The 27,738-nt window shown below is 42.0% G+C and overlaps 1 protein-coding gene across 2 annotated transcripts in view; it reads right to left on the bottom strand.

Moving 5' to 3' along the window:
* The window catches only part of CLIP2 (CAP-Gly domain containing linker protein 2), a 1,185,433-nt gene that overhangs the window by 219,061 nt on the left and 938,634 nt on the right, over positions 1-27,738 (bottom strand). For both annotated transcript variants that reach the window (XM_044054144.1, XM_044054145.1), the window contains one exon: positions 22,701-22,784. In XM_044054144.1, coding sequence (XP_043910079.1) covers positions 22,701-22,784 — 84 coding nt within the window. The remainder of the gene's footprint in view (positions 1-22,700; positions 22,785-27,738) is intronic.

Genomic DNA, 27,738 nt, shown 5'->3' with positions numbered 1-27,738 from the left:
TCTGTGAGTAGAATAGGGTGAGAAAGTGGAAGACGTTGAAGAGACCACTGGGCAAAGAGTAGCCACTGAAGGAGCCTCATATGTAACCTTGCTAGAGGGACTAACATAATCGTAGCAGCCATTGTCCCCAACAGTTGGAGGACCCATCTTGCCTTCACTCTTCTCAGAGGGAGCAAGGCGTTGATGTAGGACTCTGATTCTTTCCTGTGGTAGAAATGCCCGCATGAGGATGGTGTCTAGTTCGGTGCCTATAAAAGTGACATGCTGTGAGGGCAACAAGGCAGATTTTTCCCAGTTCAGTGTGATGCCCAACTGTTGACATAGGTTGATAGTAGCATCCCTGGTCTGATGTAGTAGATGCATGGTGGTGGCAGTAAGGAGCCAGTCGTCCAGATATGGAAACACTTGGAATCCCTGATGTCTCAGGTGAGCAGTCATCACTGCCATGCATTTGGTAAACACCCTGGGGGGCTGTGGTGAGACCAAAGGGCAGGGCTCGAAACTGAAAATTACTGGCTCCCAGCTGGAAGCCTAGGTGACTTCTGGATGCCCTGTCCATCTTTACGTGGTAGTAAGCATCCTTGAGGTCGATGGAACACATCCACACTTCTTTTCCCAACAATGGGAGAATAGACTGCAATGTGACCATTCGGAACTTGGACTTTTGCACATGGGTGTTCAACTGACTGAGATCCAATATGGGTCTCAGGTCCCCTGTCCTTTTTGGCACCAAAAAGAATCTGGAGTAAGTCCCTAATCCGATCTGGTCTGAGGGGACATGTTGAATGGCTCCTTTTTCTAGCAGCTTTGCAACTTCTGAAGCTGTATAATCTCTTTGACTGGGTGGAACATCAGGGATTTTCTTGATTGGAGAGGGATTTGATGAGAAGGGAATGACATATCCTCTGGAAATTATTCGTAGAACCCATTGGTCCTGGGTGATGTCTTGCCAGACCTCTGGGTATAATGAGATTCGACCCCCAACTGGCTCTGGAAATGCAAAGTCAGGTTTCCCATCAGGAGCGGCGGTAGGGAGAACCACGAAAGGAATTGCGGTCTCCCGAGTTGCAGGGGCCTCCTCTGCCCCTAGGGCAGCATCTCCCTGAATAACCTCCTCCTCCCCTGCCTCTGGGGGGGCTCACCTTGTGCACTGGGAAAAACCTCTGTGATTTCTTGAACCACATTTTGCCACCCCTCTGGGCCTTGGGATAAGGCCTAGAGGGAAGGGAAAAATGGACTCCTACGGCAGACAGAGTTTTTCCCTCCTGCTCGCACCTGGTGAGAGTGTCTTTCACCTTGGTTCCAAACAAAGAGGAACCATCAAAAGGGGCGTCGGTGAAGGTCTCCACGAAATGACAAAGGTGCATCCAGGCCTGCCTCCTGAGAGCAACTCCTGAACTTGCTGCCCTACTCGCTCCTTCGGCTGCATAGGAGATTAGCCTCATGGAGGAGTTTGCAATGGAATTGAGGGTAGACATCTGAGCGTTGACCGTCTGAGCCACCGCCTCAGAAATGTTAACTGTGAGAGAATCTCCAAGCTCCTTGAGGAGACCTCTCTGGAACCGTTTAAAGTATGATAAATAATTCAGTGACCGTAAGGTAAAGGTCGTTGAAGAAAAAGTACGCTTCCCGTACCGGTCCATGGTCCTAGACTCCTTGTTAGGGGGATGGACGGTGGAAGAAGTCTCGGCTAATTCCTTCTGAGTGGCAGCTGCCACCATCATGGCATCCACAGGGACTCCCTTGGACAGAAATTCCTTATCAGGAGGAGCAGACAAAAATGTATTGGGTCTACTGGGGACTGGTTCCACAGAGTCAGGGGTTTCCCACACCCTTCGACAAACCAAATCCAGAAGCTCGTCGAAGGGTGGAGATACCCAGGAGGCAGAGGGCTGAGCACCAAAGGCCTTCAGGAAGACCGACTCCTCCTTGGAGGGGGCTTTGGATGGCCAGTCACCTCTTTGTGTCAAAATCTCTAGGATGTCAGAGAAAGAAACATCCTCAGAGGATGACTTGGGGGACCCCTCCGATTCCTCAAGGTCGGTGTCTGATGTGAGAGACTCATCCTGGGAATCTATGTGCTTCCTCTTGCACATCTTCTTTCTGGGTGGCTCCTCAGGCAACAACTCTGAGGGGCCCTCAGAAATGTGGGGACCACTCATGGGGGTACCCTGAGGTCTTGGGGCTCTGCTGTCTAGAGATAGATGGCGATCAGAGACCTGCACCGGTGTAGTAGGGGACAGAATGACCGATCTGCATGGCCTCAAAGGCTGGTCCCCCCCGAGTCCGAAGAACGACCAGCCTCCGAAGCCATGACAGGAGTCAAACTTCCCCACGCTGAAGCACCGACAGGGAGGCTAGGAGCCGAGAGGTGTCTCGAAGGCTCTCCCTCAGGTCCGACCAAAGAATCCTGAGTCCTGAACCCTATGGATGGTGCTGACGGGGTCGTAACTGATGTTGGCACCAATACGCCAGGAGGGGCTGTCGGAACCGACCTAGGGACATCACGCGGAGCCAAGCACTCCGGCTCCGAAAGCTGAGGTGTGCTCGGAGGAGGAAGTATCGAAGCAGGTTGAGAGACCAGCTCCAGAGCCGACTGGGTCAGAGCCAAGAACAATTTTGCCTGAACCGGTGAATGAAGGAGTCTCTGCACCACTCTATCGACGTCCACATCTGATAAGGTCATGGAGGATTTAGAGGATAGAGAAGGAGATCGAGACCTTCTCTCTAAAGGGGACCTGTGAGGAGGGGATACTGACCTAATGCTAGGCGATCGGCTCCAAACAGGTTCCAAGAAGATTGGAGCCGAAGCAGGTTCCATAACAACTGACACTTCCTGCAGTCCCGAGGACAATAGAGCCAAGGATGTCGAAGCAGACTTTGCTATTTTCTCCGGTGGCTCCGAGGAGACTGAAGGAGCTGGAGATCTCTTTTTTGATTTAGAAGATTTAGCCTCAGAGCTGGAAGCACTCTCCAGACCCTCCTCGAAGAAGGGTTTCAGAAGTCCCTTCAAAATCAATTTATTCTTCCTTTCCTGAAGAACTCGCAGATTAAAAGCATGACAGAAGCTGCGCGACTCCTGGAGATGAATCGCTCCCAGACAGTATACACAGACAGAGTGTCCATCAGTAATGGACATTTTGTAACTGCACCTAGAGCAAGTCTTGAAGCCTGAGGGCTTGTGCTCCTTAGTATCTTTGGACATAGTTAAGCAACAATAATAAAGCACCAAGACAATCAAACACTGAATAAAGGACCAACGGTCAAACAGTAACGAGGTGGGAAAAATCTGCAATACACAAATACCACAAGATCTCTAAGTTAAACGATCCTTAGACACAAACACAAGGGAGAAAGGACTAATACCTCTAATTTAAGTGGGACTTAGTCCCGGTAAACTTAAAAGACACAAGGAAAGCAAGGGGACAGACTAGGTCCTCTAATTGAAAATGGGCCTAGCCCGTTGGAAACAGCTAGTGGGATACCACAGGAAAAAAACGATCCAAAACACAATTTTTTCACAAGACAAGACAAAAACACACAATAGCTATTAAAATAGCTTTTTGTTTGCAACAAATTTCTCTGATAAGGAAGAAAAAGGGTACTTAGCCACAGCCAAGAGCGAGACCACGCCTGAGCTACACGAGTGGAAAACAAGATCTGGGGATAGAGAGCAGTGCAGCATGGGATACCATCTTAGCCCAGCCAATAGAAAGACTTTGAGCTAAAAAAGTTTGGCCGAGTCGGAGCCAACATTTGGCTCCGAACCCACGGGTAAGAATGTAGGCGAGATTGGACTACATAACATCATGTGATCCCCATTTACATTTTTGTCTTTTTTTTTTTTTTTGCTCCCCAGAGGAAATCACATAATAACCCACTTGTTGGGAGCCAGGTGTTCATAGTCTAGGTGGGTGAGAACCCTATGGCCCATTCATTCTCACCTAAGAATCTCAAATGACCCACTTTTCACTGGGCAAGAACTGGGTGGTAGAGTGCAGCCAGCATTTTAATACTGTAGAGCATCCTACCGTCTCACCATGGAAGCACCCCCTCCCTCTTGACAAGTTTTCTGAGCTCTGCTATTGCTGTCTTCCAAGGGGAAATATGCCTCCACAAACTGAATTCCTAAAGACTGCAGTGTGAATGCATATCAACAGTGCATGGATGGTAGACTTGGACTCTACAGGGTGCTACACCTATTCCTTCATCTAGGTGTCACCCACTTGGCAGGCCAGAACTACCTCCCACCTCCTAGGATGGGTCAGCTGTTAGTGGCTGCTCACTCCCATCCTCCCTGATCAGCTCCCATGGCACCTGAACCTGCAAGTCAAGAACAGGTCACCTGTAATGTAGTCACAGCTTTATCCCTTTATGCCACAGAGCTAGTGGTTTGTCCCTGATTCTTGATATAAAAAGTTCAGAGCTCTGTCTGGATGAAATCGTCTTAGTTACTTAAAAATGTTTTGCTAACTAAGTACGTGATTTTTCAATCATGATCCAGGCATTTGACAGCTAAAAAGAATACTTCATGATAACCATCTGCGCAGTCAGACCAATACATGAACACTACATCATAAAGGATGCTGAACAAAACAGATTACTTAAGGAACTAACATGAAATGAAAGAGAAACAGGAAGGACAAAACAGATTAGTTAAGGAGCTACCATGAAATGAAAGAGAAATAAGAAAACTGTGAGTGTAAAACGTAAGCTACGATTAGAAAGCTAATATTTATCAAAGCAAGGCAAATAGAAAAAAGTTCACATATGAGTACTCATTACATCAGTAGAAACTTGTGAAAGACCTCTGCTGCAGGTCATTACTTTAGGACTACACACACTGTCTCCTGTCTTTAGTATGGTAAGCTTTTAAGGCAGGGATCAGGAAAAGCAACCTCAAGGGGAGGCTGAAACTGAGAATAGAGGAATGCCCACCATCAATTCTTTCCAGCTTAAAGAGGTGGTGAAGAGGACTTGAAAGGAACACCAACACAGAAAAGCTTTGCTGATCAAAGGCTAAGTCCCTTGGAGAGGTTGGAGGAGAAAACTACACTTAACAACAGATCTTTGAGGAGTTGTCATTGTAACAGGAAATCATAACATTTGGTCTCCGAAAAGATCTGCTGTGTGTAACTCACTTGAAAATTAACTAGGGATCCATCAAAGGACCTGTTTGCCAAAACGGCCTGGCCCAATAAGCTACGTCCAGCAGCACTGTTTGGTGAAGTTGTAGGCAGAGAACTAGGTGACATTAGAACAAATGCCCCAGAACTTAATTTGAAAAAGGCTGCTGGAATATGCTGTGGCATGCATTACACAAACTACTGTAATAGGAGGTTACCTGGAAAATGGTCTGTCATCTCTGCCCTTAACAAAAGGAGCTTATAAACAGTGCCTGGCTTAGAACAGGTTATATAACACCTCAGCTGACTGTAGAAAAAACTTAAATGTTTTCTGAGGTGAAAAAATCATGAACAGGAATGTCCTGCTTCACTGTGTCAGAAACCAGTTTGAGCAAGAAATGAAAGTTCCTTCTTTGTCCTCAGAGAAAACAAAGAAGGATTTCATCCACACCATGAACAACATTGGAGACCCTATTGATTATGTAACGGACTCAACATAATAGTTTCATGTTAAAAATATAGATTCTACCGAGACCTAAGTTCCTAGGTGCAGTATGAACTTTAAAGAAAATATTGCTGGTTTCCATAAAGACGGAATTTGGAAAGAGGAGTCATCTCAGGATTGTGATATACAGGATATGTTATAAAAATCTATACTGGTCTACAAGTCTATATGGAAGGGCAAGATGGAAGGTATGCACCTCTGAGGAAGGAAAAGGCAAGATAGAAAGAAATAAGAGGACCACCCAGACTGAAAACCTCTTCTTCTTTTCAGAACCAAGGATTTCTGCTGGATGGTCTTCTAAAGGCTACCAGTCACCAAAATGTCTGCCACTCATTCTGATAACTTGATATGAGCTTTTATTACAGCTTCAGATACCAAGCACAGAGGTACAGGAAGACCATAATTTTCCTTTGCCACCTTTGCTTCTGAATGTTAAGAAGCAATTCCTCCTCAGCACTAAGTCTAGATAACAGCCTCCTGGATGGACAAGAGAGTAACGAACATTGAAATATCCCAGCAAGATATAGTATTGGCCTCTGTCTATTAAAAAGCTTACTGGTTTGTCTCCACACTTTTTTACTAGCTCCATATTCTTCACATAAACAGAATTAGGACCTTAAAGCATTTGCACTCCTAGCTCATATAACATAACTTAATCACCTGCATAACTATCAGTGTTTATTAAAAATAACATGATCATTAGCATTACATCAACTTTTACTAATCACAGTTATCATACTTAAGTATTGTGTCCTGTCTTAACACTCCCAGGTCTCCAGAATTCAAATGATAAATAATTTCTGTTCATAGCTTTTTACATATTTGCTCTGATGTTTATGTAGAAGCATATACCTCCAATTTTTACCAACATGTACACAACTACATAGAAGTAGACGTACCCAAAAGAAGCAAGTGTAGAGCAGACCCTAAAAACAAACCACCCTGGTGGAATCAGAGCATAAATAAGATTTATAACAAAAGGAAAACATAACAGCCAAAAATAACAAATGCAACATCCAGTCAAATAAAAAGTGAATCATCAAATTAAACAAGCAAATAAAAACTACCAAATCCAAATCTGACAGAATAATAACCACCCAGGGCAAGGATAACCACAAAGCCTTCTTCAGCTATGTCTGTAGTCTCAAGGGTAATACACAGCAGTGCATTTAGCTAATTGTAAACTGCACCATCTATATGGAAGCTGGGATACAGCAAACCTACTAGCTGACAAATGCTGCTCAAGCTTCATCTACCACTCTCACCCCCAGTAATCTCACAAGAAATATCAGGAAGCTGTACAACCCCAACTATCACACAAGACTAAGTCTTGTAGGCACTGTCAAAGGCCAAAATATGGCTACTTTGGGCTCTGACAATATCCCAGGATGCATCCTTAACACATGAAAAGTACAGTTTTGTACCTACCATAAATGTAGATGTTCGAGTGTATACCCTGTTGCAGTCATCACACTTGGGTTATCCTGTCATCAGGCGGTCCCGCAGTCGACCTGAATTCCAAAGTCTTGGTCTGGCGTCGATTGCTGTCGCTTCTTCCCTGACGTCAGTGCACCAGGGGTATATAAGAGGCATCCAACGCCATTTTCTTCAGTTTTTCTTGCCCCAGATGTCAGGTGCCCCCCCAAATGATGGTCAGTAGATAGTACCAATAATAAAAGTTTAGCACAAACAAAACATCCCTCCAGCTATAAGCAAATACTCCACAAAGGTTGTATCAGATTTTAAGGTATTGCAAGGTTTTAGTTAGGTCAGAGGGGATGGAGGGAGGGTAACCTGGACTGCAGCAGGGTATACATTCGAACATCTACATTTATAGTAGGTACAAAACTGTACTATGTTCATCGTGCTACCCTGCTGCAGTCATCACACTTGGGTAGAATCCCAAAGCTAAGGATGGGAGGTGGAGTCAAACAGGGTTAGAGAAGGCTAGAAAGCCCTGCAAAACTGCAGTGGCGAAGCCAGCTCTAGTCTTGGAGTAAAGTGGTAAGTGATAGTGTTTGGTGAAGGTGTGTACTGAACTCCAAGTTGCAGCTTCCAGAATATCCTTGGTTGGCACCCCCCCTGAGAAAGGCTGTAGATGTAGCTGCTGCCCTGGTGGAGTGGGGCCTTATAATAGCAGGAACTGGTTTTCCATGATGGGTGTAGCAAAAATGTATGCAATGTCCTATCCATTTGGAAATGGTCTGTTTTGAGATAGCCTTTCCTTGTGATGCTGTAGCATAGGATACAAAAAGTTGGTCAGATTTTCTGAAAGCCTTAGTTTTATCCAAGTAGTAACGTAGTTGCCTGTGAATGTCCAAGGAATGCAGGAGTCTTTCTCCTTTGTTCTATGGATTTGGAAAGAAGGTGGGTAAGTGGATGGTTTGATTTAGAGCCACACTGGATACCACCTTTGGCATAAAGGAGGGGTTCGTTCGAAGAGAAACTCTGTCTTGATGAAAAATGAGGAAATGCTCTACTGCCATTAGTGCCTGTAGCTCTGAGACCCTTCTGACTGAAGTAATTGCTAGCAGCAGGGCAGTCTTCCATGATATAAACTTTAAGTCAGCTGAGAAGGCTGGCTCAAAAGGTGGCAGCGTAAGTTTTTCCAGAACAAAATTGAGGTCCAAAGTTGGTGTTGGTGCTCTCCTGGGAGGCCTAATGTTTTTTGCCCCTCTGAGATACTGCCTTAGAAGTGGATGTGAAAATAAGGGAGGATCCATGTTGTAGTGAGCTGAAATAGCTGAGGCGTGGATTTTAATAGATGAAAAAGAAAGTCCTTTATGTAACATCTCAGTTGAATAACTTAGAATCTGAGGTATGTCCGGCTGAAGGGTATTTTGGCCTTTAGCTTGGTTCCAGGCGCAAAATCTTTTCCATTTGTCTGAGTAGGCTTTCCTGGTGCTGGGCCTCCTGGCCTCCAGAATGACATCCATAACAGCTTGTGAAAGAGGGGCTGGCTGGTTGCTTAGGTGATATGCCATGCAGCCAAATTTAAGGTTTTGAGCTGGCTGTGTAGAATCTGATTGCCTTGCTGTGTGAGCAGATGAGGAATTTGTGGTAAAATCCATGGTGGGCCCTGGGCCATGTTCCTTAGTAGTGGGTGCCAGTGCTGGCGTTGCCAGTCCGGGGCAATGAGTATCATTCGAGGTCTCTCCATCCTGACTTTCAGCAGCACCTTTGTGAGAAGGGCCAATGGAGGAAAGGCATATACTGTCAGCATTTTCCAACTGAATGAGAGTGCGTTCACTTTCCAAGCTTGATGGTGAAATGTCCTTGTGCAAATTTTGATAGCTGATAGTTTTGGGGGTTGGCAAACAGGTCTATGTCTGGATGCCCCCATTTTTGAGTTATCATTGCAAATACTTGTGGATCCAGTTTCCACTTGTGGGGATCCATGATGTTTCTGCTTAGGTCATCTGCCAATGTGTTCTTTTTTCCTGGCAGGAATTGAGCTTGTAATTGAACTTGGTAAGCCAGTGCTGTGTTCCACAAGGTCATTGCTTGCCTGCATAGAAGGTAAGAGTGTGTACCCCCTTGTTTGTTTATGTACCACATTACTGTGGTGTTGTCTGTCCTTATTATAAGCTGTCCTGGATGTAAGAGGTCCTTGAAGGCTGTCAGAGCATTCTGTACAGCTAGCATTTCTTTTTGATTGATATGCAGATTCCTTTGATCTGCAGTCCATATGCCTTGAACGCACCGTCCTGCCATGTGCGCCCCCCAGGCATAGTCCGATGCATCTGTTGTCATAGTTTGCCTGGCTGGGGGTAAGGTGAAAGGCTGACCCTTGTTGAGGTGACATGCCTGTGACCACCATAGAAACTCCTGTTGAAGGCAGGGAATGAGAGGTATCATTGTTTCCAAGCTGTGGCTGTGTTGAGTCCATATGCTTTTCAGGTACCATTGTAATTTCCTCATATGCAGTTTTGCAAATGGTATTAGTAGTATGCAAGATGCCATGAAGCCCAAGGCCTGCAGAATTTTTCTTGCAGGGAGTTGGGTCTTTGTTGCCATTATTTTGAAGTATTGAGTTAGTTGTAGTTGTTTGTCTGGCATCAGATAAGCCATCTGGGCCGTTGTATTCAAGCTGGCACCCAGGAATGTCATATTTTGTGAGGGCACTAGGTTTTGATTTCTTTTCATTTACTGTGTACCCCAGGCAACTTAGAAGGTGTTTTACAAAAGTCAGATGTTGTAAGAGAATGTCTTTGCTTTCTGCTTGGATGAGGCAGTTGTCCAGGTATGGGTATATTTGAATTCCTCTTTGTCTGCAGTATGCAATTACTGGTGCCAGGCATTTTGTGAAGACCCTGAGTTCAGTACATAAGCCAAAGGGCAGTGCAGAGAATTGGTAATGGGTTGAACCTGCAATGAAACGGAGGTATCTTCTGCAATTTTGTCTGATAGGGACATGCAGGTATGCCTCCTTGAGGTCCAACGTTACTAGCCAAGCTTTCTTGCCCAACATGGAAAGAAGCTGCTGTAGTGTTAGCATCTTGAATTTGGGTACTTGCAAGAAGGTGTTTAGAATTGAAAGGTCCAGAATGGGACTCCAAGCATTGTCCTTTCTGGGGACTAGAAAGAGCCTTGAGTAAAATCCTTGGCCTTGCTCATGTGTAGGTACCAATTGAATGGCTCTCATGTCCATGAGTCCTGTAATTTGTTTTTGTGCCTCTGCCCATTGATTTTGTGGCAAGTTTGGCATTCCTTTTATCCTTGGCAAAGTGTGGAAATGGAATCTGTATCCTTGTGAGATAATGTCTAGGACCCATTTGTCCTTTGTGACGATGCGCCAGTTCTCTGTAAAAAATGCTAATTTTCCTCCCAAGGGAGCTGCCAAGAGATTTTTGCTTGGCAGTTTGAGGTTTAAGTCATTGTGTTTGTCTTCTAGTAGTTTGGGACCTGTCTTCTCCTCCCTTCTGTGTTGCAGTGCCCCATTGGCGAGGTTTGTAAGGGATTTGTGCTTGTCCTCTGCCCCATGGGCATCTGTGTTTACCCCTCTGTAGTCTGTCAGAAGCTGGAAAGGACCAATTTTTTGCTGGCCAATTTCTACTGAAGTGTGGGGGTTGTACCTGTAAGAAATCTTTACCATCTGCATATATTTTGCCTTATCCTCCATTTTCTTTAAAACCTCTTCTGCTTTAACCACAAATAAGACATCCTGCTGTAAGGGTGCATCTAGTAACTTTGTTTTAGCATGATCAGGCAGAGTTTGTTCCTTTAACCAAGCATGCCTACGTATAACAGAACCAGTAACAGCTGCTCTACAGGAAGCTTCCAAGGAATCAAATCCACATTGTAAAGTATGTTTGCCCACCTGTTCAGCTGCATGCAACAGATCCTGCATTTCCTTGAATTCAGACTGTTGAGGGTGTGTGCTCATCTTTTGTTTTATTTGAGACATTAGGAATTGCTGGTATTTCAGCATGTGAAATTAGTGCTCTCATAGCTAGAGTAGCAGAGGTGTAAACCTTCTTCCCCCACCTATCTAGTGCTCTGGAGTCCCTTTCAGAGGGTACAAGATTTTTAGCCATAGAAGCCTCAGCCCCTTTGGGATCCTGGGAGATTGTCTCTGGGTCAGCAACAGTGCTTTTGCAAAGGAATTTGTGTGAGTCAGGCACTCTATAATATCTATCTGGTTTGGCTGGAGCAGGAGGCAGAGAATCTGGATTTAAACTAGATTCTAAGTAAACATCATCCACAATGTCTAAAACTGGAGGGATAGCAAGTGGTCTGTGCTGGGGGAGTAAAAGAAACTCTCGGAGCCTTTTCTTTGAGTCGGAGTAGTCCTGACCTTCCCAGTGGAAATGTTCCCTCATGGTATGTAAGGTTTCCCCAAAGGAATAGTCTTCAGGGGAGAAGCTGAGGGAATGGAATCTTCAGCATCAGAATCTTCATAAGGGGGAAAGGAGTAATCCTGTTCCTCAGAGGAGTCTGAGGAAATAGACACTTGGTCAGAGGAGGCATAATCCTCCTCTTGTCTAGGCCTTTTGTCTGGGGGGGGGGGGGTTGGGAACCCCTGATTAAAGAAATCAAATCTTCGGCCATTTTAAGCATCTGTTTCTTAGGCATGGGGCCTTGAACTGGAGACTGATGTGCAGTCTTTTTTGGTTTTAGAGGAGTCTTAAGCTTAGCATAAGATTTTATGGTGAGAGTAGTCGGTCTGAAGACACCTTCTGTAACCAAAGGTGTTTCCGCAGCACCAGCTTCTCCTTCTGCAATGTTGTCGGTAGGGTCTAAAGAAAATGGCTGCGTCGGCCTAGAACTCTCTGCTTGAGAATCCGAAGCGGTCTGGGGTTCCAATTCTGCGGTCACCAGGGGCTGCGTAGGTGCCTCACTGAAAACCAGAGAACCGGCGATCGGCCCAGCCGAGGCCTCGGAGTCTGGCTTGGATCTAGGCGGCCTGTCTTTATCTTTGCGTTTTTTTATGCACGCTGGTAGTTGGTTGCTCCGACGGTATAGTGTAATTAAATTTCCTACCGAAGTAGTGTCGTGCGAAATCAAAGCGTCACTTTATAGTTCGCTTATTGAACCTAGCACAAAACCGACAACCAGTGACATTGTGGTCTGGGCCTAGGCAAGGTATACAATAAGAATGAAAGTCCTTGTGAGGTATTTGCTTCCCACAGGAAATGCAATTGTTAACTTTTTCTGACATCGGACTGAGGCAAGAAAAGGTTCCCCAATGGGGTACTTAGCTTTGAAGACTTCGGACTGAAATTCGATTCGAAAATCTCAGGTGTCGGCCGACCGGCACTTGTGAACTGCTTCTGCTTCAGGCACCGCGCGGCAATAAACACTGAAGAAAATGGCGTTGGATGCCTCTTATATACCCCTGGCGCACTGACGTCAGTGAAGAAGTGTTAGCAACCGACGCCGGACCAAGACTTTGGAATTCAGGCCGACTGCGGGACTGCCTGACGACAGGATAACCCAAGTGTGATGACTGCAGCAGGGTAACACGATGAACATCAAGATATTTCTATGTCCCTAACAACACTTTTCAATCTTAGCCTCCAAATTCACTTTGTACCAAGTGAATGGAAGACAGCAGCAGTCATACCCCTGAACAAGGGAGGACCATTCACTGATCTGAGCAATTCCTGTCCCAAAAGTTTGACCAGCTTCATATCTAATGTGATGGAAAGACTTATCATGGAACTAATCAATAAGGACACAGGGAACCTTCAAACACTGGACACATCACAGTTTGGTTTTGTCAAGGGTGGGTCATGTCTACTCAACACAGGGGGCTTTTTTGAAAAAAATCACCAAAGTGATGGATGAATGGAACAGTACACACTGCCTACCTTGTAATATCCAAAGCCTTTGACACTGTACCCTACTCAGGCACTGTGAATAAGCTTGCCAAACTAAGAATAACCCCCCATGTCACCCAATGCCTTATAAACTGGCTCAGAGATAGGACACAAAAAGTTAGGCTAGGGCTTGCCACGTCAACAAAAAGATCTGTCATGAGTGGGGTCCCACAGGGCTCTGCTCTGGGGCTGCTCTCATTTGGCATCTACTTTTCAGAAGTCAAATCAAATGTCAAGGGCCTATGGTTGACCAAGGTTGTGGACAACTGCAAACTGAGAGCAGTCATTGAATCACCCAAGGACAAAGAGATCTTATAGGAGGGTCTGTCCCAAACAAATAAGTGGGGTCAGAATTATAGACTAAAACCAAGTGCCAAGAAGTGCATTATATGTGTCCACTGGAAAATTAATTACCCATGGGAATTATCCCTTTGATAATATGCCCCTAATAGTAGATTCAGTATTCAGGGATTACATTGACAGTGACCTAGTATGTCCACTGTTGTGAGGAAATCCTTCTGTATTGCACAGCTTATAAATAGAGGGATAGCGTCCAGGTCCAAAGAGGTAATTTTTCCATTTTTACTCACCTCTCATTAGGCCCATTTGGTATGTACCTATCAAGGTACTTGCAACAACTGGAGCATCCACATAAGTTCCTTACAAAAAGAATAGTAGGTGTAAGGAACATGACCTATTTGGGCCACCTCAAACCCTGTCACAATACTCACTCTCATATAGACCTATGCCTGGTTTATAAGGCATTCACAGACCCAGCACTAATCGACCAAATGCATATCCAAAAGTCTAATGGTATTAGAAATATCCAGTCCAGAGACCTCAACCTCTTTTGCAACATAAACAGAACAGCCTGGAGGGACAGTCACCTATCCTATTCAATAATGCTGCTATGGAACCACATGTAAAAGAAAGCCCTACTATGACCCTATTTAAGTGTAATTTGGACCAGTGGCTGAGGAATAGGAAACATAAACAGGACAGACCCCATCTTCCTAATGGACAGAGGTAGTGCTTATAGGTCCTACCTTACAGTAGGGACCCCAATACACTGAAGGTGTGACCAAATAAAATAATCCCATTACAAATGACAAATATTTAAATATAACTATGGCAAGGATAGCTGAACACCTATTGGGATAACACAGCAGAGTGACAATGAGAAGTATAGCTAGGCTTAAAATGTCCCATCATGGATAATAGCCTAGTACTTACCTATGAACCTGTGAGCATGTATTTTAAATATGTCTAAGGCTGAAGTTAAATTGTAGAATTACATTACTTTCACCCAACCAGAAACATAGCACCTTATGAAATGGGGACTAGGCTTCCCTGAAATATCTAGAAACTCAAAGGAAATGCACTGTAGATATACCCTAGCATCATAAAAATTATATTCACTGGTTAGTAAAGCTAATGGAGTATTATTTCACTATTTTGTGTTAAAATCCAAGAGCTACAAATTTAATTCTGTGGCATACATAGTTTACCTTTTCAAATGTTACCTTGTAAGGACTGAAATGTTGCAAAATTAATTTAAATTTATTTTAAAATACTCTTTCTTTCAGTTGCTACGCTTTCAACTGCCTATACATTGCAGAATCAAAATTCCATGAGCAGTATCCACCATTCAGTTCATCAATCCACCACCCCAAGAATATTTCATCTTCCTTGTGATTTAATTTCTGCGAAGTATAGAGGAACAGGGATTTCAACATTAACCCTAAGACTTTATCAGGCAACACTTACGTTGTGTATGTTGGTGCCATGGGTGAGGAAGGGTGGACACATTGCACACCACTGGTTTGGTAGCTGCTGTTTTATTAACATCTATTTTCCTTACAGAGTTGGATGTTCAATGATGTAGCACTGTGCTTGCTGACACCCAGCAAGCTTTATACTGACTGCCCTTGCCTACTTATATTCACAGTATAATATCCATCCAGTCTACATTGGGGCAAATGCATCATAACTGGCCCATACTCTTCTGGCACAGGAAACGACATTCCCTAATACTATGCCTTGGCTGATCATCCTACAACTAGAATAGACTCCAAAATGCCAGCTACCAGCAGCACCTATAGATTTTCTACTTTTGTGGGATGTGATGGCTTCATTTATGCACTTTTATTTGGCAGGAAGAGATGCCAGCTATCTGACTGATCATGGTGCCAGTTCAGTGGCTTAAAAGGGTGGAGCCTAGAGAAAAACCCTGATGACCTAGGCTCAATTAAAAGCTAGAGCAGTGAAGGAACTAGCCAGCAAAGGAGAGGAATAATGTTGCAATGTCTGCTCATGTCTCTCTTCAGGAAGGGAGAGGGACATACATCTCCAGAACACCCATCCAATCCATGACCCTTAATGGATACTAGAGATCAAACAGAAAACATTTTGTGGGTTACAGCACCCATGGAAGTGAGTGCTACCCTAATGCTATATGTATTGCATGCTAGCCCTTTGAGTGACAACAAAGCATGCATAAGGGTAACAAACTGGGCCTTATAGAAAAAACTCAGTGATACCTATTTGGATGGTGTCCACAATAATGCTGAAGTATGCTGATGGAACAGATGGTCTGCACACACAAGGGAAAAATAAGCAAAAAAAACTATAAAGTATAAACTATTTTGCAGTCACATAATATGCATTGGGTAACTCAAGCTGAGAAATGTTCCCAGTGTCAGAAGTGCTACACCACCATGTTATGGAGAATTATATCATGATATATCACTTATAGTAACTAAAGAGGACTCTGCATCCTGAGCATGCTGAGAGATTTAGAAATTATTTTAAAAAGACTGTGCTATGTGTTTCACCACATGTGCATATAGCAAAAAATGTGTATGCTCTATATCACTTCCAACTTAAAAGGTAGTGAGCATATTCAACCCTAAAATGAATAATATGGTACAGAAGGTTTGGATAGCCTTACACCAAAATTAAAAAAAATAGCCATTTGCTCTTTAGCCATCTTATTGACCATCCTGATAAACAGAAGTATCCAAGAAGGCATACTACACACCTTGTAGAAAATGGGGTCTTAATGGAGAGATGATGAACTCAGCAAGAAAAGGAGAGGTGTATGGTTGGAAATCCATTTATAAACAAGTCTTGGTGAATGCCTTCACATGGCAGACCCAGTTTCACAAAATCTCATTAAGATGACACTGACATACAGATTTATTTTTTATTTAGCACAGGTCGCAGAATAAAAAAGAGTCTTGTACACACTGGTGTCGGGACTGGAAACTGGAAGTGCAGAATTCTCAAGACATGGAAACATTCCTGCACCAAGGTTGTGGTAAGCTCAGAGGGAGGAGGGCCTCCTGTTGTAGAAGAAAGTGGATATGTGGTGATCAAAGGACATTATATTGTCTACACAGGCTTACAGGTCTCTAACTACTGCAACAATTTTCAAGGGCATGTTGTCAATATGATAGTTAAAGGGACATCTTGCTTGTTGAAGTATACTATTATACATTGCTTAGTATTTAGTTTTAGTCCATTGTTTAGACATCAGCAATTGGTTTTGGAAATGCCCTCTTGAAGGATCTTGGTATACTTTGGGGAGTTTATTAATAGCTAAATAAATCAAAGGAGGTAAATAATGGTCAAGTAATGATCGACCTATTCCTATATTTGTCCAAGGCCTTCAAAACAATTAGTTATACAGAAACTGGGCACCTGTCCTTGAAGCAAGTGATACTAATCAAAGCTGGTATAAAAGTCATCTTATTGACAGGAAGTTCTTGTGTAAATGCTGCATTAAATACTTGTCAGAATTTAAGAGTGACAGAGAAGTCCCAAAAGAAACTCCAAGCAGGTTTATATCTCCTACAAAGATGGTTTTGGGACTTTTACCTCTTCCTCAATGCAATCAAAAGTAAGTCAGCACTGTTTTGCTGAATGTTGATATCATCACTCTTACTATGAGGAACACTGGGAAAAGCATTTGATTCGGAATTAAAATCAAGTAGTTAGGGGTTATACCTGAAGGGGTTCTGTCTCTGGATAAATAAAATTTTAGAGTATTCAAAAAATGTGATCGACTGCTAACAACCACCTAGAGGGATAGATGCTTCCTCCACTATACCCCCATGCTCAAACTTATAACCTCACTGCTATTTCCAAGGCTACTTTTTGTCAGTATCCTCTGCAGAGACTTAGCAAAAGGCTCCATGGCCAAAATGGAACAATTATGAAAGATGTCAGCAAAATGTATCAATGGCTCTACACAGAGAACTCACACCACAATCTACTACAGAGCTAGAAGTGGCCATCATTTAAGCACAAACTAGGCTAATATCAGCTAAACTATGACTATCAAATTTTGCAGCCTGCACAGTCACCACTGTCTGATTGGATGAGAAAACAATACACCACTATTAGAAGCCTAAGGGTGGCAGGAATTCTTCCTCTCACAGATTTTTTTTCATAGATATTCCAAGATCACTAAGTCTTATGATCATTCACACCTTGCCAGTACCCTCCCTCATGCAGCATCACCTTTCCCCAGGAGACTCATACTAGTCAATCGCATTGCAAATTTGAGGATACCCATCTAGTCATCTAGTTTATGCTTAAAGGAAGACAGTAAGTTTAACATGTAGGAGAAGCTTATTCCAGAGGTTTGGAAGATGCTGGATTATAAAGCTATCCCTCAGTTGTGTTTTATTTATTTGATAGTGAAGAGTTAGCTCCCTGGTTCTAGTACTGGTAGATATATTAGACTTATGGAAATACATGATGTCCAGGACAAGCAGATCTCTAACTGCATGTTAAGTGAGACAGTGATCTCTCCTCAAAAGTCTATAAGACACTGAATAAAGGGATAAAGCTTCCAGCCTCTCTTGGTATCTCAATGACTTTAGGCTTGTGATCTTTTTAGTTAGGAATATTTCTAATTTTTTGGTATGTTTAGTGATATATATCCCAAAGTGGATGTTGTGCTCGATAACTGGCTTGATCAATGCTGAGTACAAGGAAGCCTTTAGATCATGATGATATTCTTTTGGTGATTTTTCTGGGCTAAATAAAAGTATTTTTTGAAAGTCATTGTCACATGATGGCGAGATGAGAGGGAGCTATCAGCCCAAGTACCTAGGTCCCTAGCTACATTTTAATTTTGAAGATGTGTAGGTTATAGATAGCATGATGAGGAGAGGGGTGATTTTCCAAAAGTGATGATACTATAGTTTTTTAGCATTTAGTTTGACCCCATTTAGTACACCAAGAGTTTACTAGGGAGAATATATTCTGGAGAGCTGGGGTGTCAGAGGATATTTTAACAGCAACCTACCTCTGCAAACTTTGTTAGCCAGAGGTCTGGGTTTACTGCTTGGAGATCTGAGAAGTAAATGCCAAAAAGAAGAGATTGAAGCACTGAGCCCTGAGGGACACCACTGTTCGCTTTCACATTTTCTGATGAGGCAACTGCAACTCGCATTGTGTGGGTTCTGTCTTACAGACAGTTTGCTATCCATCTTAACAAATATGGGAGAATTTTTATAGCAATTACCTTCTGTATGATGCCAGTATGGAGAATGGTGTCAGAGGCCTTGGCCAGATCAAGCTTTGGCATGTATTGTGCATAGCCACTGTGTACATTCTCTGTAACCCTTTTGAGGTAGTTTGCCAGATTCATTAGACAGGTGTGACTCTTTGCAAAGCCAAACTGCTGAGGGTCAAGTCTAATAAGATTCTTGATACTGTAGTTTATGAGGTCAATTATAACATATTTCCATGCTTTTGCAAATAAAGCTTGCAAGACTTAAATGTCTATTTTTCCTTGGGTTGGCTCTAAGGTGACATTTATGAATGGGCATCACAGCTGCAGTGTGCCACTCATCAGGGATAAAACCAGTAGCTACACTTAGGTCAAAAAGTTTAAGGAGTGTGTCTGTAAGGGCACATTTTATACTATTAATTAAGCTACTAGGTAAATTGTTAGGTTGCATGGAGGAAGTAATTTTGGTCATGTTAGCTCTTTAAGTACATCATCTTTAGAGATAATTGCGGGAGTATTTGATTTGGACATTATAGGGCTTTGTATAGAAGTTTTGGGGATGATATCTGCACTAACTTTGTTTATAAGGATACTGCCAGTGTCTGATGGATCAGAATAGGAGGCGTCCTTATGAGTAAGTTCAAAGCAATACAGGGTATTGGTTCCTAGTTTTCTATCTTCAGAAGCCAGCCTAAGTTTATGTACTCATGAAATTTGTTCTGAAAGCAGACCACATACGAAATCAGCTTCTCCCATGGTGAACATCGGTCTGCATTTAGTTAAAAAGCACTGCTCTTCCATTTTACTGAACAAATGGAATGCTGCTGTAAAATAAATTTCTGCCAAGAAAATACTGTTCACCATATCTACTAAAAATTGTGGTTGCACTGGCTGTTTTGACCCTGTCCTACATGTCCTAATGCCTTGCAATGCATCAAAAGACTGCCTTCCAGTCTTGTCTAGAACTCTTGCATTTTTATAAGATATGTTTCTCTTCATTCAGACCTGCTATCATACTGAGAAACGTAATTCTCAAAATGTACGTGCAAATTGTTTGCACAACTTTTTTTCTTCAAACAGCTGATCATCAGCTGAGTCTGTGGCCTCCTACTATTCACTGGGTATAGCTACCTCTGCTTATGTCCTCTGGACTTTCTCTCTAATGACTGGGGTCAGCAAGGAACTACAGATATCATGGGACAGTGTTACACTGCTGCTGCTGCTGCTGCTGCTGTGGGGCTATCTACTTAATTCCCACCCCTGCACATGTCCAGAAACCTTCCAGGAATGAGACATACAATTGGTGTCAGGAATGAACTGCCCCTACCCGTACAAAGGACTGAGATCAGTAGGCCTCTTTGCCCATCCTCAGCAGTACTCTGTGGTAGTCTCCCTGGTTTCCACCAGGAAAATGATACCACCCTGGAGATGCACCCTCCCCTTCCCTTCCCAGAATAGTCATGCCTAGTCTCCCCCACCTGTACCACAGACAGCTGAGCTGCTAATTGAACATGAGTAGCCTGGGCTGTAGTCAGGGCTTTATCCCTCAGAACCTTTGCACACTGGCCTAGTAAATGCAAATCCAAGTCTATATTATGATGGATTTAATCAAACTGTCCACATAAATATGCTACTGTTACTATTATTCATTGCATAGCCTACTGCGGTGGTGGTGCTGCGGTAGCATTGTCACCTCACAGTACGACGTTGTCCTGTTCGATTCTCAGATAGAGCGTCTTCTGTGTGGAGACATGCATAAATGGGCATACCTTCACTGAAGGTTATGTGTCAGAGCTGGCAACTTGGCACGTAAAACTCTATTGCCAATCATTAGCTGACCGGAGTTCCGCTGTGGTGACCCCTAACCGGGAAAAGCCGAAAGACACAACAACTATTATTCATTGCATGTAAATGTCACATAGCTGCATCATATCTACTTTAGTGCATGGAGCTTTTCTCATTGGGCTTCCAATGAAAAATGAGTCACATAGATAAACCAACTGTAATGTTACTATAGCAAAGAATAAAAAAAAATTCACAATTGAACCTATTTTTTCCTTTCCAATCTAGGTAGCACCAGAATTTAAACTTCTGAGGTATGGTAGAAGAAATAATCTTCTTTGGTCTAGTGTTTGAAAGACAGAATAAAGAATCTCTTATTTATGATAAGAATCTATACAAAAAGTTAGATACACAGTAAACATCTTTAACATGCAGACTATATGGTAATATTGTGGAGTACAAACACATTCTTGTAATAGCACACTTTGCACATATTTAAAGCTGGAAAATATTATGAACATGTCATTAGCTTAACAAGGATATAAAATGTTATATTCCTGCTAATGCACATTCATTTATTAATCAGTATTTTGTAATGCATGTACTGTATGAAATAAACATATACCTGTTGAATGTTCTTTAAATTATCCACATAAAGCAATGGTTAAGTTGATGCCTTGCCCAGTGTGGCTCTGTAACATAGACAGACAGAGCCCTGACTGTAGCCCAGATGACCAGGCTTCAATTAACAGCCCTAGAAGTGGAGATGCCAGGCAGAAAGGGAAGAAAAATGAAGGAGCATGGTTTGCTTACCTCTCCTGGAGGTTAGGAAGGGTTGTGCATATTCAAGGGGGCACACTGAGTGGAACAGACTTATTTAAGGAGACTGGAGAAAGATCACTACTCATGATTTGGGGTGATAGGCATGGCTGCTTGGAAGAACGTCCTTTGAGGAAGTGAGGCGACATTCTCTTCCATCAGTTCATTGCATGCCTCCTTCCCTGGTGCTTAGATGGGTGTTCATGGGGAGTTAGGGCACAAAAAAAATAGAAAAACCCACAAATTGCTCTTCATGGCTGGCTGAATGATGGCCCCAGGTGATGGGAAAAGATTGGGACGATTACCCAAAAGGGAGCGGATGACATGACTGACAGACAACAGGGATAAAAGAGGAAAAAAAAGTTTCTTGCCTCAGACAGTTTCAAGGCATAAAGAGAGAAATAGATGAAGCTCTGAAAATCGCCCAGATGAGCCAGGACTGACAAGTGACCCAAGCTCTGGAGGAGCTCAGGGGGCTAGATAGAAATAAGTGGACAATGCTGCCTTGACATCTCAAAGGGAGAAAGATGGTCTGTTCTGCTGCTAGACTAATTCCCACTGGATGCTGGGAAATAATGGATTAAGAAAAAGTATGGCTCATGTGTGAAATCTGGGCCACCAAGCAACACTCTGCACTGTACCTGGAAATGATGCATGCCTGTCTCGGCTAGGAGTGTGCATGGATGGCTACAGGTGTGAGGACACTAGTCTATGGAGAAAATGGCTATGGATACCTGAACTACAGCAGTGGAATGAATGGACAGGGAAAGGTTGAGTGGATGGGCTGGCAGCTCAGCAGATACAACAGAAAAATAATGTTGATGTCTTCCATGACACACACATTTCAGAACATATATACAAAGAAAGTTCAAAGAAGAGAAAAATAAAAAGTTCTTACAGCAGTTATATTTAGTCTGAAAAAAGAGAGGAGGGTATAAAATGATAACAGTTACATTAAGGCAGTATATAAAGAGTATGTTTCTATAATTGCTAGCTCTGGTAGTCATTAACAGTCTTCAAAAGTAAGTAGAAAGTATGTCCCATTCTGTTTCATAAAGGGATATATCCCAGACTATGACCCAAACTAGCTCAGTCTGAATAGTGGCTTAAGCACTGGAAGACCCAGGCAGTGCATGGTAAGAGAGAGATGTCGGCACTGGCTTGCCTATACTGCATGGAAATGGACAGATGATTAGGTGGCAATTTTACCACATGCAAGTGGAGATTTGCAGGCAATGAAGTTACAGCCATAACCAGGAATGTGGGCTTGGATTACCAAGCTGGTGACAGTAGCCTTCATTAGCACATGCATGAGAGCACTGACATAATGTATCCTAGCAGTAATGTGGTTGCCCAAGTCAGCCACCAAAGGTGGAATTAGGGTCCTAATAAGAAAAGTCCTTACTGTTCATACCACTAGATGTTAACAAGGACACAAATCACCTCCATGTCTGTCTGAATGATGGTTGCCTCTGGTTAGCTCTTGATTCTATGCTGAGGAGGACTCCTAGGTGGCAGGGGATCAAATGGGCTCAACATTAATAGGTAGGAGTTGATGGTTGTCAAGCATGGAAGGAAAACAACCTAGAAAAAAAGAAAAACGCGAGTAGAACGTAACATACCTGTAATGTGAGCCTTCAGTGTGTCAGTCTGAGATGACATTGCCACTAAGTCCTGTTCTTTTTTATTCAATTTGTCCAGTAGGCCTTTGGGAAGATAAATTTAGGATGTCAGTATATCTGTGATTAGGAAACATGTTAATTCAGTAAGATTCAGAATACAATTATGAACAAAATACAGCAGTATCCCGACCCTTATCTATTCATATTAAAAACAGTCAAACCACTCAAAACTTCATAAGAACTTTCCTAAAATATACAGATTGATAAATTAATATTGATATCAATAATAAAGCAAAAGACAAACATATTGATAAAAAATGAACTAAATAAGTGTTATAGATGGTATATGGAGCAAATGAATAAATGCCCCACTATTTATCTTGACCTAGTAGTTCCTTTTAGTAAATTATATCTAATCATGCATACCCATCTTATATGTAAAAACCTTAATTTGTGTAGATGTAAAGGAAACATGCTGGACAAATGTTATTTAATTAGCTTTTGCCTTTAAGTCAACTTCTTAAAATTCAAATGAATTATTTACTTCATTTTTCACAGAACTTTAAGAAAGGTTGATTTTTAATTGGTTAATGCACCAGCAAGTGCATATTTAAGTCATTATGGCTTTTATTTGTACGACTCTGAAGATGACTGTTACATATTAGGGCGAAAGAGCTAAGTCGTGTGTGTATATTTTTATATTAAAGTTGAATGTTCTGTGACAGCTGCTGGTAGTGGTTTTATTACTTTGTTTATTTAAAAATAATAAATAAATAAAAATTCTATTTTTAACGTTTTTGCGGGGGGGGGGGGCAAGCCTACACCCCCTGCTAATTAAATATACCAACTCCGGGGTCGCACTACATTGAGGAAAAGGGTAAATTTCCTGTAACGCTCTGTACCACAATCTCCATTCAAAATGTTTGAAGCTTCAAAACTTTGATCATATGGTCCCAACCATATGACCTTCAAAGTTTTGAAACTTCAATAATCTGATAGGGACCCAGCAATCTACCATGAGGTGGGGCTATTTTAAGCAAAATAAATTAATTTAGAATGTAAATCCTTATATGTGATCCGATGAATACAGATGAGAAGGACTTTCAGGTATGGAAGAGGCAAGTCCCAGGAAACTACAAAAGTTTCTCTAGAAATTGTTCCCCAAAAAAGAAAAAAACAATAAAGCAATTAGAAATGCAAAATATTTTTCCAACGGACACTTACCTTTCACAGGTCTGTTTGAAAGGAGCTCTGGAGTCAAGACCAGTATGATCAATAGCAATCTTTCTCACTGAATTGCAACATACACCTGCAGCAATAAGAACTGTGGGTTACCCCTTTTATTTGGGATGCAGCAGTGTATCACTGCATTGGGTAGGAGCCAGCTCTTACCAAAATTTTCATAGAGGTCTGTGATTTGGGTTGGACAGGCAGACATCTGCCTGCAGTTAATTCCCATAGGTACATAGATTTATATTAGGCTAACGACCAACAGGATATTTGCAAACCTAGCCATGCAAACCGACCTAGTTTTGTCCCAGAGTTCTCTGGATGCCTATATGGTTGGGTATTTAGTAAAAAGGTAGTTAAGGGTTATGTGGGCTGAATAGGAACATATAACTATGTAACAGTAGTCTAGCATTATATATAGTTATTTTTTTATTTGCTTTAAAGCAAAATTGCCTGATGGGGATACCATACTGATGGAATTTTGTTTTTAGCTAAGTATTCACCTTCTTACAATGTACTCTGTAACCCTAAATGATTAATTTGTTTTTCACTATCCCTTTTCTTAAGGCAGTTCTGTCTATTCACCTAGAATGGCTATGCTCAGTGTTACTGCCTTCAGAATCTCCACACAGAATGACAGCAACTTTTTCCAGTGATAGCATTTGGATTGTGATCTTTGCCATCTTTTTTTAAAAACTGGGCAGTCTATATAAAAATAAACCATTTCTAACACAACCTGCTAGGATAACAATTGCTCAAACTCACCCCCTTTCCACACTATTTTATGCCTCACACATTCTCGCCAACTTACCCAAGACTGAAATTACCAAACTCAACACCTATTACAATCAAATTGCAAAATTTGCTACCGGTGCCCCCTAGCAAGCCCAACACTGCCATTCCCTAAAACAACTTGGCTGGCTTGAATTCCCTAATCTCCTAAACTATCATCAACTTTCCTTTGCCCAAAATCTCCTACTACTCCCAGACAAAACTCCAGCTCTGGCCAATCTACTAGAACTACAAGCTGAAACTAGACAACTTCGCTCTAGTGACAAAAAATGAATCAAGGTCACCAAAACCAACAACACATCAGGGGATTCCCTCTTCCCTAAACTACGTAGGCAAAATTTGGAACACCCTACCTACTGCTATTACCTCAGCAGGCTCAAAGGTTACATTTAAGAGACTCCTGAAAGAACACCTAAAGTACACATGGATATGCACATGTTCCCCACCTGGCTGACCTACCCCCCTCCCACCATCTCCCCTTACTCTTGCCCTCTGACTTCAGCTTCATCACTAAAAGAATCCAACTTGTCTAGCTTCCTTCCGGTTCTACCTCTAATTCTAAACCCTTAGTCAATACCCATATGTCACTGCTAGGACACTCTGTTATCTATCCGCTAAACTTTACTTTTCTCTTTACACCTCTGCTCTTACTTTATCCTTAAGCTACTTACGCCTCCTGCTTTTCTTAATTAACCTGTTATCCAATTTCCCATCTCTGTCTCTTCTCCTGCTACCATACTAACTATTATGTCTAATCTTTGCTCTCTTTGTTGCTATACTCCCTATTTTGGCTAACTTGCTCAAAACTCAACCGTATAAAGCAAAAAAATGCAACCTCTACCAACAATGTTCATCATTATGTAATGCCTCAATGTAAAACTGTAAAAGATGTACTCAGTCTATGTAAGTATGTTAAATCTTAAGCTTCAATGCTATGTTACTAGTCAATGTTAAGTTTGGTACTATGTATGTAAATTTGCATTAAGCTTGAATGCTAGGTTACTAGTTAATGTTAAGTTTAGTACTATCTATGTAAATTTGAATACTTCTGTATACACCTTATATTTTTCTTAAAATTTAACTGTGAAGCTTTTCTCCCCAGTCCTCCATTGAAAACGGACATGCATCCAGTCGGGCTTTCCTGGTCAACAAATGTAAAATAAATAAATAAAAACAACTATAATTGTTTCTTTTCTTCTTCAACTAAAGAAAAAATACTTCACCATCCCTTTTCTTCAGGCATTTCTGTTTATTCACTTGGAATGTCTAGGCTCACTATTACTATCTTCAGAATCTCAATACAGAATGTCAACAATTTTTTTCCCATTGACACACTCTGGTTTGTGTTCTTTGCCTTCTTTTCAATAGACTGCAATGGGTCTTCTTCTTCAACAAAAAAAGAAGTTATGTACTTACCATAACATTCCATCTGTGTTGTCCATTTTCATTCTTCCTCAAATGATGGGTTTGGATCCGATCCCCCTTATTAGACTTGGCCAATGCTAAAGCTCGTGGCAACCAAGAACTCTTGAGCTTCTTCCTTACCCATAATGCACCAACCTTAAGTTACCTCAGATCTTGTTTGCTGATTTTTGTCAGAAAGGAAATATTAACTATGCGTAGATAAAGGAGGTGAAAATTTGCATGCAGTCAATACATAAAAAGTCTATATTTGGAGCTCAATAGAAAGGACAGTGATGCCTCCTAAAGACTCATACTTCCAGAAGTTTGCAAAGGATGGGGATGGTGGGTGGGGAGTTGAAGAATACATAACTTCTTTATCTGATGTTGTCAATTTTCATTCTATCCTCAACTGATGGGACTGAGTCCCCAGCTACCTAAAATCTTGGGTGGACTCAAGGAAGGATGCTCCTGAGCACTGTTGAAGCAAAACATGCTCTACCTCTGGAGACCAGATCTAATTTGTAATGAGTAACAAAAATATGGGAAGTAGCCCAAGTAACTGCTGCACATATGTCATCCATGGACGTCCTGGAAAGAAAAACTAGACATTGCCATTGATCTAGCTGAATGAGCTCATACTGGTTGTGGTAATGTAACACCTGATTTTTTATTAATAAATGACACACAATCAGTTAGCCATCTGGCTAAGGTTACTTTGGCAACTGATTTTGCCTATTTTAAGTCCACAAAGGGAACAAAAAACTGGTCTGTTTATCTGATGTCTTTTGTACTATGCAAGTAAAAACATAATTGTCTGTGAACATCCAGTAAATGTAACATGTATTCGCCTTTGTTAGTAAATTTGGGGAAGAAAACTGGCAAATTAATGGACTGATTGATATTGGATTCTGACACCACCTTGAGAAGAAAGGATGCATTGGTTTGTAATGTCACTCTATCCTTGTGAAAAATCCAGTATGGAGGTTTTGAAGACAATGCTTGGATTTCTGAAATTCATCTAGCAAATGTAACTGTTACTAGAAAAAACGTTTTCCAAGTAAGAAATTTAAGGTCACATTTAGCTGCTGATTCAAAGGGGAATGTATAAGTGCCTGCAGTACCAGACTGAGGTCCCATAGGGGAGTAGGATCTTTAAAAGGAGGTCTTTAAAAGGAGCTCTGCTTAGCTTATGAGAGGCTATTGAGGAACCTTCAAATCCAATGTGAAAGTCTGATATTGCTGTTAACTGAACTTTAATGGCTGAAAAAAATTTTAGTATTCAAATTTCAAATCTTTTAATAAATATCTTAACTGAACTTTAACGGTTGAGGAACTAGTTCCTTTTTTAAAAAGAAACGCCAAAAATTCAAGAATGTAATGTATAGGAGTTAAAAAAGGTTCATCTTGATTTTGATGTACCCAATACACAAATCTTTTCCATTTACTGGAATAGAGTTTACATGTGGAAGGTTTATGTGAAGATGAAAGTATATGTTGGATGAGGGACGAGAGCATAGTTTGTCTGGCTATTAATAGAAATGGAGAAGCCAGACTGTCAGCCTGAGGTTTGACATGTCTGGATGGCTCATGCCTGTCGGGTGGGACAAGAGGT

This window comes from Protopterus annectens, chromosome 13.part0 (assembly GCF_019279795.1).
Source record: "Protopterus annectens isolate FY-2018-M chromosome 13.part0, PAN1.0, whole genome shotgun sequence".
In the NCBI taxonomy this organism is placed as follows: Eukaryota; Metazoa; Chordata; order Ceratodontiformes; family Protopteridae; genus Protopterus; species Protopterus annectens.
Note: the sequence above shows the minus strand (reverse complement) of the source record. Positions and strands in the feature narration are given on the sequence as shown.